This window comes from Salvelinus fontinalis, chromosome 29, assembly GCF_029448725.1.
Source record: "Salvelinus fontinalis isolate EN_2023a chromosome 29, ASM2944872v1, whole genome shotgun sequence".
Classification (NCBI taxonomy): domain Eukaryota; kingdom Metazoa; phylum Chordata; class Actinopteri; order Salmoniformes; family Salmonidae; genus Salvelinus; species Salvelinus fontinalis.
Window position 1 is genome coordinate 21,927,466 of NC_074693.1, and position 13,659 is coordinate 21,941,124.

A 13,659-nucleotide genomic window follows, 5' to 3' on the forward strand; every position below is an offset into this window, starting at 1 on the left:
ATCCCTGTAGCCTCTAGCGTAATCCTGTAGCGTGTCCCTGTAGCGTATCCCTGTAGCCTCTAGCGTAATCCTGTAGCGTGTCCCTCTAGCGTAACCCTGTAGCTTGTCCCTGTAGCATATCCCCGTAGTGCATCCCTCTAGTGTAACCCTGTAGCGTGTCCCTGTAGCATGTCCCTGTAGCATGTCCCTGTAGCGTATCCCTGTAGCCTCTAGCTTAACCCTGTAGCATGTCCCTGTAGCATGTCCCTGTAGCGTATCCCTGTAGCCTCTAGTGTAACCCTGTAGTGTGTCCCTGTAGCATGTCCCTGTAGCATGTCCCTGTAGCATGTCCCTGTGGCGTATCCCTGTAGCCTCTAGCGTAATCCTGTAGCGTGTCCCTGTAGCATGTCCCTGTAGCATGTCCCTGTAGCGTATCCCTCTAGCATATCCCAGTAGCCTCTAGCGTAACCCTGTAGCGTGTCCCTGTAGCGTGTCCCTCTAGCATATCCCTGTAGCCTCTAGCGTAATCCTGTAGCGTGTCCCTGTAGCGTATCCCTGTAGCCTCTAGCGTAATCCTGTAGCGTTTCCCTGTAGCGTATCCCTGTAGCCTCTAGCGTAATCCTGTAGCGTGTCCCTGTAGCGTATCCCTGTAGCCTCTAGCGTAATCCTGTAGCGTGTCCCTGTAGCGCATCCCTGTAGCCTCTAGCGTAATCCTGTAGCGTGTCCCTGTAGCGTATCCCTGTAGCCTCTAGCGTAATCCTGTAGCGTGTCCCTGTAGCGTATCCCTGTAGCCTCTAGCGTAATCTTGTAGCGTGTCCCTGTAGCGTATCCCTGTAGCCTCTAGCGTAACCCTGTAGCGTGTCCCTCTAGCATATCCCTGTAGCGTGTCCCTGTAGCGTATCCCTGTAACGTGTCCCTGTAGCGTGTCCCTGTATCCCTGTAGCATGTCCCTGTAGCGTGTCCCTGTAGCGTATCCCTGTAGCATGTCCCTGTAGCATGTCCCTGTAGCGTAATCCTGTAGCGTGTCCCTCTAGCATATCCCTGTAGCATGTCCCTGTAGCGTGTCCCTGTAGCGTGTCCCTGTAGCGTGTCCCTGTAGCGTGTCCCTGTAGCGTGTCCCTGTAGCGTGTCCCTGTATCCCTGTAGCGTATCCTTGTATCCCTGTAGTGCATCCCTCTAGTGTAACCCTCTAGCATGTACCTGTAGCATGTCCCTGTAGCGTATCCCTGTAGTGCATCCCTCTAGCGTAACCCTGTAGCGTGTCCCTGTAGCGTGTCCCTGTAGCGTATCCCTGTAGCATATCCCTGTAGTGTATCCATGTAGCATATCGTTGTAGCATATCCATGTAGTGTATCCCTGTATCGTGGCCGTGTAGCATAACCCTGTTGTGCATCCCTGTACCGTATCCCTGTTGTGGTTACTGCGGAAGTTGTCATAATTAATGTGTAAGTCTATGGAATGGGGTGAGAACCACAAGCCTCCTAGGTTTTGTATTGATGTCAATGTACCCAGAGGAGGACGGAAACTAGCTGTCCTCTGTCTACACCATGGTGCTACCCTACAGAGTGCTTTTGATGCAAAACAGTGTGTTTTAATCAATTAGTTGGTGACATGAATACATTTAGTATAGTTATATCTAAAAAGGTTCATTTTAAATAATTTAACATTTTAAATGTTTCACTATTTTTGTTTGTATAAAATTCACTAAGGATGGTCCTCCCCTTCCTCTGAGGAGACGCCAATGACCTAGGCTTATAACGCCAATGACCTAGGCCTTTGAGTAACTTTGCTTCAGGTCATGTTATTATACGAACAAAGGAATATAGCCTGAGAGCCCTTTGGAGCAGGACATGTAATGTCCATGGCCTTTTCATTGCAAAAGTCCTGATCTTCTCAAAAATATATGTTTGCCGGGTTGTGTCCAGTCTGGGGGATGCTTTCATCTCTGGGAGGAAGGACATCAACATTGTACAGCAGCTGAAACCTGGTTCCATCTTTGTGGAAGCTCATTGACAACAACAACACCAGGCTCCAGACAATTAAAGCTGTAAAGGAGGAAAACAGAGAAAAATAGACAAGACATTAAAACCTTGCATACCAGCGATAACATTCATTGACCCTGTTCACCCTCAATCATCTCCTGCCAGCAGCATACCACTCTGCATCCCACTGCTGGCTTGTTTCTGAAGCTAAGCAAGGTTTGTCCCTGTATGGGAGACCAGATGCTGCTGGTGTTGGAATGCCAGTAGGAGGCACCCTTTCCTCTGGTCATTTTTTTTATATACAGTGGGGAGAACAAGTATTTGATACACTGGCGATTTTGTAGGTTTTCCTACTTACAAAGCATGTAGAGGTCTGTCATTTTTATCATAGGTACACTTCAACTGTGAGAGACGGAATCTAAAAAAATCCAGAATATCACATTGTATGATTTTTATGTAATTAATTTGCATTTTATTGCATGACATAAGTATTTGATACATCAGAAAAGCAGAACTTAATATTTGGTACAGAAACCTTTGTTTGCAATTACAGCGATCATACGTCTGCTGTAGTTCTTGACCAGGTTTGCACACACTACAGCAGGGATTTTGAAACATAGTACCCGGGGAAAAACCAGCTAGGCAAAACAATCCCACACAAAGACATGGGGGGAACAAGACAAAACAAATGGAACAAGGAAAAATGGAGTGGCGATGGCTAGAAGGCCGATGACGTCGACCGCCGAACGCCGCCCGAACAAGGAGGGAAGCCGACTTCGGCGGAAGTCGTGACAACAGCTTTGCACACTCTTGGCATTCTCTCAACCAACTTCATGGGGTAGTCAGCTGGAATGATTTTCCATTAACAGGTGTGCCTACTTAAACGTACATTTGTGGAATTTCTTTCCTTCTTAATACGTTTGAGCCAATCAGTTGTGTTTTTGTGTGTCTTTTGGTAAAAGAAAAAGTCCACATTATGGCAAGAACAGCTCAAATAAGCACAGAGAAACAATAGTCTATAATTACTTTAAGAATTTAAAGTCAGTCAATCCTGAACATTTCAAGAACTTTGAAAGTTTCTTCAAGTGCAGTCGCAAAAACCATCAAGTGCTAGGATGTAACTGGCTCTCATGAGGAACGCCACAGGAAAGGAAGACCCAGAGTTACCTCTGCTGCAGAGGATAAGTTCATTAGAGTTAACTGCACCTTAGATTGCAGCCCAAATAAATGCTTCACAGAGATCAAGTAACAGACACTTCTCAACATCAACTGTTCAGAGGAGACTGCGTGAATCGGGCCTTCATGGTTGAATTGCTGCAAGTAAACCACTACTAAAGGACACCAATAAGAATACGAGACTTGTTTTGGCCAAGAAACACGAGCAATGGACATAAGACCAATGAAAATCTGTCCTTTGGTCTGATGAGTCCAAATTTGAGATTTGTGAGACGGAGAGTAGGTGAAGGGATAATGTTCGTATGTGTGGTTCCCACTGTGAAGCATGGAGGAGGAGATGTTATGGTGTGGGGGTGCTTTTCTGGTGACACTGTCTGTGATTTATTTAGAATTCAAGGCACACTTAACCAGCATGGCTACCACAGAATTCTGCAACGATACGCCATCCCGTCTGGTTTGTGCTTCGTGAGACTATCATTTGTTTTTCAACAGGACAACGACCCAACACACCTCCATGCTGTATAAGGGCTATTTGACCAGGAATGAGAGTGATGGAGTGCTGCATCAGAAGACCTTGCCTCCACAATCACCCGATCTCAACCCAATTGAGGTTTGGGTTTGTGATGTTTTGGACTGCAGAGTGGAAGAAAAGCAGCTCAGCATATGTGTGGACTCCTTCAAGACTGTTGGAAAAGCATTCCTCATGAAGCTGGTTGAGAGAATGCCAAGAGTGTGCAAAGCTGTCATCAATCTAAAATGTATTTAAATTTGTTTAACACGTTTTTGGTTACTACATTATTCCATATGTGTTATTTCGTTGTTTTGATGTCTTCACTATTATTCTACAAAGTAAAAAATAGTTAAAATAAATAAAAACCCTTGAATGAGTAGGTGTGTCCAACCTTCTGACTGGTACTGTATAAAAACATAGATTTACAGCAGTGTAACTTATCTGTGAATAAAATCTATAGTAGATAGCCAGATAAAGTGAGATTGTTATACTTCTACGGCCTAGTGAAGTTACTCCTTTCATCAGCTGTAGTTAGTCTCTATCCAGAGCAGTCAGACTGCAGACAGTGCACTGAAGGACAGCCCTGCTCCAACCCCAGCAGCCCAGGGCTCATTCCTTCTTTACACAAGAGCTCTTTGTGCCCTGTCTTTGCACTCACTGAGAACGACAGCGTCTGGGAGGTCTACAAGTGCCCCTTCAACATCACACTCACTAAAAATACTGAGCCCTCACCGCATGGCTTAAATAACCTGTGTGTGCTTAGGCTCCCCTTTGGAGGACATGCTGACGGTGGAAAACAGACTACTGCTTTGGGCTGGTTGCTGGTTGGTCAAACACAGACTGCTGTTACAGTAGGGTTCGGTCTATGCTGCCTGGTCTGTTTAAGGCTTTTCCATCTCTGGCTCCTGAAATGATGACTGACCTGATACAGGGGTCACTCCTGATTTGAGACAAACATTTGGACACATCCAGGACTTTGAAAGACCCGTTGAAAGCGATCCAGTTGTCCGGTTAGATATCCCAAACACTTGGTGAATCCCTCCCTCTCTCTCTGTTCCCCTGTGTCCTAATAAACTGCCCCATTTCAGCCCTTATGTCAACCTCTGCCATCACTGCTCAGCAACCACTCCAATGACAGTAACTGGGGATAGTTATCCATTTGGGTGAGCTAAAATGCAATTATTTTTGGAACAACAACCGCACAGCCATTAGAGTTTTATGGGAGACAAGGGTGGTCAGGGGTGATGCTTGGCATGCAGAGAGAATTTTAGCCCTAGCTAGCATCCTCTTCGGTTGACAGGTCAAAGGTTAACCACCCAGAAGATGATTCCCCCTCACAGCAGCATGTCTCTTCATGCTCTACACCATCCCTTCCCCGGACCATCAACCATTATTTGTTTATTTACTTTTATGCTGTTAACATTGAGTTGTGCAAATACACCGGCTTATGCTTCCTGAGTTTGACGTAGTGTTGTACTATTACTATCACCACAGTCCTCTGTGATACCAAACGCTGCTACACTGTACACATGTATCTTTCCCCTTTGTTGCTTTTCAATAGCCTCATTATATCCCTATACAGAAAACAGCTTGGCAATTTTATTGTATGACTGAAATTAATCTTAATTTGCAGTTCTTTTCAAATAGATAGTGATGTGTTTCTGTTATAATTTCTGTTTATATAGGGTGCATCTTAGCATAATGCATGTTTTAGTGCAATTTTTGTACGTTCTTACTAGGCTCTTACACATAAAAGGCCTGGCCTGAATATAACAGTCATGTGTTGCACATTAAATAGAATGTTTCCTTTTAGGCAAGTCATGAGTTTGGGGGTGGTTCTGCCTTTTGTCTGAAAATCACTGTGTGACTGCATTCTATGCTGAACTACCAAAATAATTAAAACAAAACAATAATAAAACAAAATAAAACAATTATTACAACAACATTTTTTTTAAAGGGCTCATGATTTTAGCTTTTATTGGAGGTTTTCAAAAAATGAAGGTTTACCACTGAGAGATATTAGCTAGAAGAGAGTAGTGTGTTAACAGTCGCATACCACTATTGATTAACAATAAAGTTGAGCAGATTATACACTTAGTGAGGTCATCCCATTGATCTACTATATCCCCCAGTGTGACTAGATTATACATTTAGTGAGGTCATCCCATTGGTCTACTATATCCCCCAGTGTGACTAGATTATACATTTAGAGAGGTCATCCCATTGGTCTACTATATCCCCCAGTGTGACTAGATTATACATTTAGTGAGGTCATCCCATTGGTCTACTATATCCCCCAGTGTGACTAGATTATACATTTAGAGAGGTCATCCCATTGGTCTACTATATCCCCCAGTGTGACTAGATTATACATTTAGTGAGGTCATCCCATTGGTCTACTATATCCCCCAGTGTGACTAGATTATACATTTAGAGAGGTCATCCCATTGGTCTACTATATCCCCCAGTGTGACTAGATTATACATTTAGTGAGGTCATCCCATTGGTCTACTATATCCCCCAGTGTGACTAGATTATACATTTAGTGAGGTCATCCCATTGGTCTACTATATCCCCCAGTGTGACTAGATTATACATTTAGAGAGGTCATCCCATTGGTCTACTATATCCCCCAGTGTGACTAGATTATACATTTAGTGAGGTCATCCCATTGGTCTACTATATCCCCCAGTGTGACTAGATTATACACTTAGTGAGGTCATCCCATTGGTCTACTATATCCCCCAGTGTGACTAGATTATACATTTAGTGAGGTCATCCCATTGGTCTACTATATCCCCCAGTGTGACTAGATTATACACTTAGTGAGGTCATCCCATTGGTCTACTATATCCCCCAGTGTGACTAGATTATACATTTAGAGAGGTCATCCCATTGGTCTACTATATCCCCCAGTGTGACTAGATTATACATTTAGAGAGAACATCCCATTGGTCTACTATATCCCCCAGTGTGACTAGATTATACATTTAGAGAGGTCATCCCATTGGTCTACTATATCCCCCAGTGTGACTAGATTATACATTTAGAGAGGTCATCCCATTGGTCTACTATATCCCCCAGTGTGACTAGATTATACATTTAGTGAGGTCATCCCATTGGTCTACTATATCCCCCAGTGTGACTAGATTATACATTTAGTGAGGTCATCTCATTGGTCTACTATATCCCCCAGTGTGACTAGATAATACATTTAGAGAGGTCATCCCATTGGTCTACTATATCCCCCAGTGTGACTAGATTATACATTTAGAGAGGTCATCCCATTGGTCTACTATATCCCCCAGTGTGACTAGATTATACATTTAGAGAGGTCATCTCATTGTTCTACTATATCCCCCAGTGTGACTAGATTATACATTTAGTGACGTCATCCCATTGGTCTACTATATCCCCCAGTGTGACTAGATTATACATTTAGTGACGTCATCCCATTGGTCTACTATATACCCCAGTGTGACTAGATTATACATTTAGAGAGGTCATCCCATTGGTCTACTATATCCCCCAGTGTGACTAGATTATACATTTAGAGAGGTCATCCCATTGGTCTACTATATCCCCCAGTGTGACTAGATTATACATTTAGAGAGGTCATCCCATTGGTCTACTATATCCCCCAGTGTGACTAGATTATACATTTAGAGAGGTCATCCCATTGGTCTACTATATCCCCCAGTGTGACTAGATAATACATTTAGTGACGTCATCCCATTGGTCTACTATATCCCCCAGTGTGACTAGATTATACATTTAGAGAGGTCATCCCATTGGTCTACTATATCCCCCAGTGTGACTAGATTATACATTTAGAGAGGTCATCCCATTGGTCTACTATATCCCCCAGTGTGACTAGATTATACATTTAGAGAGGTCATCCCATTGGTCTACTATATCCCCCAGTGTGACTAGATAATACATTTAGTGACGTCATCCCATTGGTCTACTATATCCCCCAGTGTGACTAGATTATACATTTAGAGAGGTCATCCCATTGGTCTACTATATCCCCCAGTGTGACTAGATTATACATTTAGAGAGGTCATCCCATTGGTCTACTATATCCCCCAGTGTGACTAGATAATACATTTAGTGACGTCATCCCATTGGTCTACTATATCCCCCAGTGTGACTAGATTATAAACTACTGTCTTTTTATACTGACAGACAGAAGCGCCCAGTCTATCCACTTTGGGGGGGACCAACAACCTAAACAAGGTATCTATTATCTATAGATCCACACTAAGAATGCTTGTTTTAATCACTTGTTTAATACATGTTAATACACCAACTGTGCCCTCTTAAAGATGGATTTCTGAACGTGCTTTGTACAGGATTATAGTTTAATATAGTTTGTAAGGTTTGTATTAGACTCAGAGAGGGGCTACTTACTTTTTCATTTTCCTGAGTTGCTTTTAATGTACAGCCTAATCGTCTTGCTCACTAAGGCATGATTTCACCCTTTTCTATGTACGCACGCACGCACACGCACGCACGCACGCACGCACACACACACACACACACACACACACACACACACACACACACACCTCTCTTTCACACACACTGCCTGCAGAGTTCCTGTCTGTCTGTAATTAGGTGTATCTCTGATGACCTGCTGCTCTCTGTCAGTTGTCAGAGTAGTGGGGAATGATAACCTTGGGGAGAGGACTAGAGGCTGTAACTAACTATACATCTCACCGTCTCTCCTCTATCACTCTCTCTGTCTCTGTCAATGTAGACAAACAAAGGTGACGCCCTGGCCAACCGGGTGCAGAACACTCTGGGGAACTACGATGAGATGAAGGAGCTCCTTACCAGCCACTCCAACCAGAGCCACCTGGTGGGCATCCCCAAGAACTTTGTTCCCCAGACCCCTGGCCCCATGGAGAAGCAAGACCAGCCCAGCTTCTTAACCAAGGGAGGCCACAGGGGGAACAACAGGGTGGGCACAGGGAACCATACCACCTCCATGCCCCCTCCTCCCTCCTCTTCTTCTCTGACCAGCTCCATCCTGCTGCACGGCCATCAGAGCTCCAAGAAGTCCTGGTCCTCTGACTGGTCCCGGGGAGCCCACTGCAGCACCCAGGGGGTGGGAGGCCAGGGGGTTGGGGGCCAGGGGGTCCATGGGGTGGGGGGTCTGGGGGTCCAGGGGGTGGGGGGCCCATCCTGCAGCAGGGGGAAACACTCCTTCACCCACGAGCAGCAGCAGCAGCCCCAAATACACGAGGAGCTGCTCATCTCACAGGGCGAGGTAGTGGACCACAGGGGAGACTCCAGCAGCAGCCCCTCCTCCTCCACCTCCACTCTCTCCAGGAGGCACGGGGGCGGGCAGCAGCAGGCCCCTAAGGCCCCGTCGGCGGCCGAGCATGGCAGCTACAAGGACAGCAACACTCATGTTAAGTCTCCCCTGGAGCAGGAGCCGGGCTCCCACGGGGCCAGTTCCCCAGTGGCCTCTACCTCCTTGCTGCCCAGTGGCCTCTCCACGCCCACCTTCCCGCAGGGTCTGCACGTCAAGCCCAGCGCCGTTCAGCAGCAGAAGCCTACGGCCTACGTGCGGCCTATGGACGGCCAGGACCAGATGCCCCTGGACTCCCCGGAGCTCAAGCCTCCTCTGGAGGTGGTGGACGTGGGCTACAGCAACCCAGCTTTTGGCAGCACCACCACCAGCTCCAAGAGCAAGCTGCCCAAGCTGACCCTGACACAGACTGGGGAGGTAGGGACCTGCATGATTCCCATGACACTACAGTACACACACACTGGCTTGGAGACAGACATTAAGTGCTGGGGAAAGGCCATTTGTTCTGTGTTAGATCGGCTGGCAGTAGGAAGGGGAAACAGGTTCAGCCAGATAAGATTGGTCTGTGACTTTCCCTCTGTTTTTCATTGAGTCCTGGCAGAGACTGAGCTTGACATAGTGGAGAGGCCTCATTAATAATCAGCCGTTGATTTTTCCTCCTCTGGCGGGCAGGGCTTCTGCTCCTGAACCCAGCCAGCTGAGGGGCCACAGGGTTAAGGGGCCTTCCTTCCTATTATCTAGTTCACCATACATACATACATACACACACACGCACACACACACACACACACACAGACATACACACACACACACACACCCACGCACACACAATCCCTTACTATGAAATATTCATCTCCGAAAATAAATCACTCCTGATTAATAGCCATTTTAATTCACATGGGCTTGTTTCACTTATTCATGTAACCAGTTCTGACATCTTAAAGTAATAGTTTTTTTTTGTTTTAGCCTACAGATTTTGGCTTGTTTCCTCCCACAATATTGTAGTTATTTGGCCTGTCATGTATACAAGCAGCATATGATGAATGCAGTACAGGACAGATGATGAATGGTTATTATTTTGGAACAGTTCAGGACAGATGATGAATGGTTATTATTTTGGAACAGTTCATGACAGATGATGAATGGTTATTATTTCAGAACAGTTTAGGACAGATGATGAATGGTTATTATTTCAGAACAGTTCAGGACAGATGATGAATGGTTATTATTTCAGAACAGTTCAGGACAGATGATGAATGGTTATTATTTCAGAACAGTTCAGGACAGATGATGAATGGTTATTATTTCAGAACAGTTCAGGACAGATGATGAATGGTTATTATTTTGGAACAGTTCAGGACAGATGATGAATGGTTATTATTTTGGAACAGTTCAGGACAGATGATGAATGGTTATTATTTTGGAACAGTTAAGGACAGATGATGAATAGTTATTATTTCAAAACAGTTCAGGACAGATGATGAATGGTTATTATTTCAGAACAGTTCAGGACAGATGATGAATGGTTATTATTTCAAAACAGTTCAGGACAGATGATGAATGGTTATTATTTCAGAACAGTTAAGGACAGATGATGAATGGTTATTATTTCAGAACAGTTCAGGACAGATGATGAATGGTTATTGATTCGAAACAGTTCAGGACAGATGATGAATGGTTATTATTTCAGAACAGTTCAGGACAGATGATGAATAGTTATTATTTCAAAACAGTTCAGGACAGATGATGAATGGTTATTATTTCAGAACAGTTCAGGACAGATGATGAATGGTTATTATTTCAGAACAGTTCAGGACAGATGATGAATGGTTATTATTTCAGAACAGTTCAGGACATATGATGAATGGTTATTATTTCAGAACAGTTCAGGACAGATGATGAATGGTTATTATTTCAGAACAGTTAAGGACAGATGATGAATGGTTATTATTTCAGAACAGTTCTGGACAGATGATGAATGGTTATTATTTCAGAACAGTTCTGGACAGATGATGAATGGTTATTATTTCAGAACAGTTCAGGACAGATGATGAATGGTTATTGATTCGAAACAGTTCAGGACAGATGATGAATGGTTATTATTTCAGAACAGTTCAGGACAGATGATGAATGGTTATTATTTCGGGAACAGTTCAGGACAGATGATGAATAGTTATTATTTCGGGAACAGTTCAGGACAGATGATGAATAGTTATTATTTCGGGAACAGTTCTGGACAGATGATGAATGGTTATTATTTCAGAACAGTTCAGGACAGATGATGAATGGTTATTATTTCAGAACAGTTCAGGACAGATGATGAATGGTTATTATTTCGGGAACAGTTCTGGACAGATTATGAATGGTTATTATTTCAGAACAGTTCTGGACAGATGATGAATGGTTATTATTTCAGAACAGTTCAGGACAGATGATGAATGGTTATTATTTCAGAACAGTTCAGGACAGATATTGAATGGTTATTATTTCAGAACAGTTCTGGACAGATGATGAATGGTTATTATTTCAGAACAGTTCTGGACAGATGATGAATGGTTATTATTTCAGAACAGTTCAGGACAGATGATGAATGGTTATTATTTCGGGAACAGTTCAGGACAGATGATGAATAGTTATTATTTCGGGAACAGTTCAGGACAGATGATGAATAGTTATTATTTCGGGAACAGTTCTTGACAGATGATGAATGGTTATTATTTCAGAACAGTTCAGGACAGATGATGAATGGTTATTATTTCAGAACAGTTCAGGACAGATGATGAATGGTTATTATTTCGGGAACAGTTCTGGACAGATTATGAATGGTTATTATTTCAGAACAGTTCAGGACAGATGATGAATGGTTATTATTTCAGAACAGTTAAGGACAGATGATGAATGGTTATTATTTCAGAACAGTTCTGGACAGATGATGAACGGTTATTATTTCAGAACAGTTCAGGACAGATGATGAATGGTTATTATTTCAGAACAGTTCAGGACAGATGATGAATGGTTATTATTTCAGAACAGTTCTGGACAGATGATGAATGGTTATTATTTCAGAACAGTTCAGGACAGATGATGAATGGTTATTATTTCGGGAACAGTTCAGGACAGATGATGAATAGTTATTATTTCGGGAACAGTTCAGGACAGATGATGAATAGTTATTATTTCGGGAACAGTTCTGGACAGATGATGAATGGTTATTATTTCAGAACAGTTCAGGACAGATGATGAATGGTTATTATTTCAGAACAGTTCAGGACAGATGATGAATGGTTATTATTTCGGGAACAGTTCTGGACAGATTATGAATGGTTATTATTTCAGAACAGTTCAGGACAGATGATGAATGGTTATTATTTCAGAACAGTTCAGGACAGATGATGAATGGTTATTGATTCGAAACAGTTCAGGACAGATGATGAATGGTTATTATTTCAGAACAGTTCAGGACAGATGATGAATAGTTATTATTTCAAAACAGTTCAGGACAGATGATGAATGGTTATTATTTCAGAACAGTTCTGGACAGATTATGAATGGTTATTATTTCAGAACAGTTCTGGACAGATGATGAACGGTTATTATTTCAGAACAGTTCAGGACAGATGATGAATGGTTATTATTTCAGAACAGTTCAGGACAGATGATGAATGGTTATTATTTCGGGAACAGTTCAGGACAGATGATGAATAGTTATTATTTCGGGAACAGTTCAGGACAGATGATGAATAGTTATTATTTCGGGAACAGTTCTGGACAGATGATGAATGGTTATTATTTCAGAACAGTTCAGGACAGATGATGAATGGTTATTATTTCGGGAACAGTTCTGGACAGATTATGAATGGTTATTATTTCAGAACAGTTCTGGACAGATGATGAACGGTTATTATTTCAGAACAGTTCAGGACAGATGATGAATGGTTATTATTTCAGAACAGTTCAGGACAGATGATGAATGGTTATTATTTCAGAACAGTTCTGGACAGATGATGAATGGTTATTATTTCAGAACAGTTCAGGACAGATGATGAATGGTTATTATTTCGGGAACAGTTCAGGACAGATGATGAATAGTTATTATTTCGGGAACAGTTCAGGACAGATGATGAATGGTTATTATTTCAGAACAGTTAAGGACAGATGATGAATGGTTATTATTTCAGAACAGTTCTGGACAGATGATGAATGGTTATTATTTCAGAACAGTTCTGGACAGATGATGAATGGTTATTATTTCAGAACAGTTCAGGACAGATGATGAATGGTTATTGATTCGAAACAGTTCAGGACAGATGATGAATGGTTATTATTTCAGAACAGTTCAGGACAGATGATGAATGGTTATTATTTCGGGAACAGTTCAGGACAGATGATGAATAGTTATTATTTCGGGAACAGTTCAGGACAGATGATGAATAGTTATTATTTCGGGAACAGTTCTGGACAGATGATGAATGGTTATTATTTCAGAACAGTTCAGGACAGATGATGAATGGTTATTATTTCAGAACAGTTCAGGACAGATGATGAATGGTTATTATTTCGGGAACAGTTCTGGACAGATTATGAATGGTTATTATTTCAGAACAGTTCTGGACAGATGATGAACGGTTATTATTTCAGAACAGTTCAGGACAGATGATGAATGGTTATTATTTCAGAACAGTTCAGGACAG

General features: G+C 42.6%; 1 protein-coding gene across 1 annotated transcript in view; it reads left to right on the forward strand.

The window, feature by feature from the left end:
* The window catches only part of LOC129827608 (AF4/FMR2 family member 2-like), a 344,455-nt gene that overhangs the window by 119,811 nt on the left and 210,985 nt on the right, over positions 1-13,659 (forward strand). The window contains exons 3-4 of the mRNA XM_055888597.1: positions 7,837-7,887; positions 8,411-9,385. Coding sequence (XP_055744572.1) covers positions 7,837-7,887; positions 8,411-9,385 — 1,026 coding nt within the window. The remainder of the gene's footprint in view (positions 1-7,836; positions 7,888-8,410; positions 9,386-13,659) is intronic.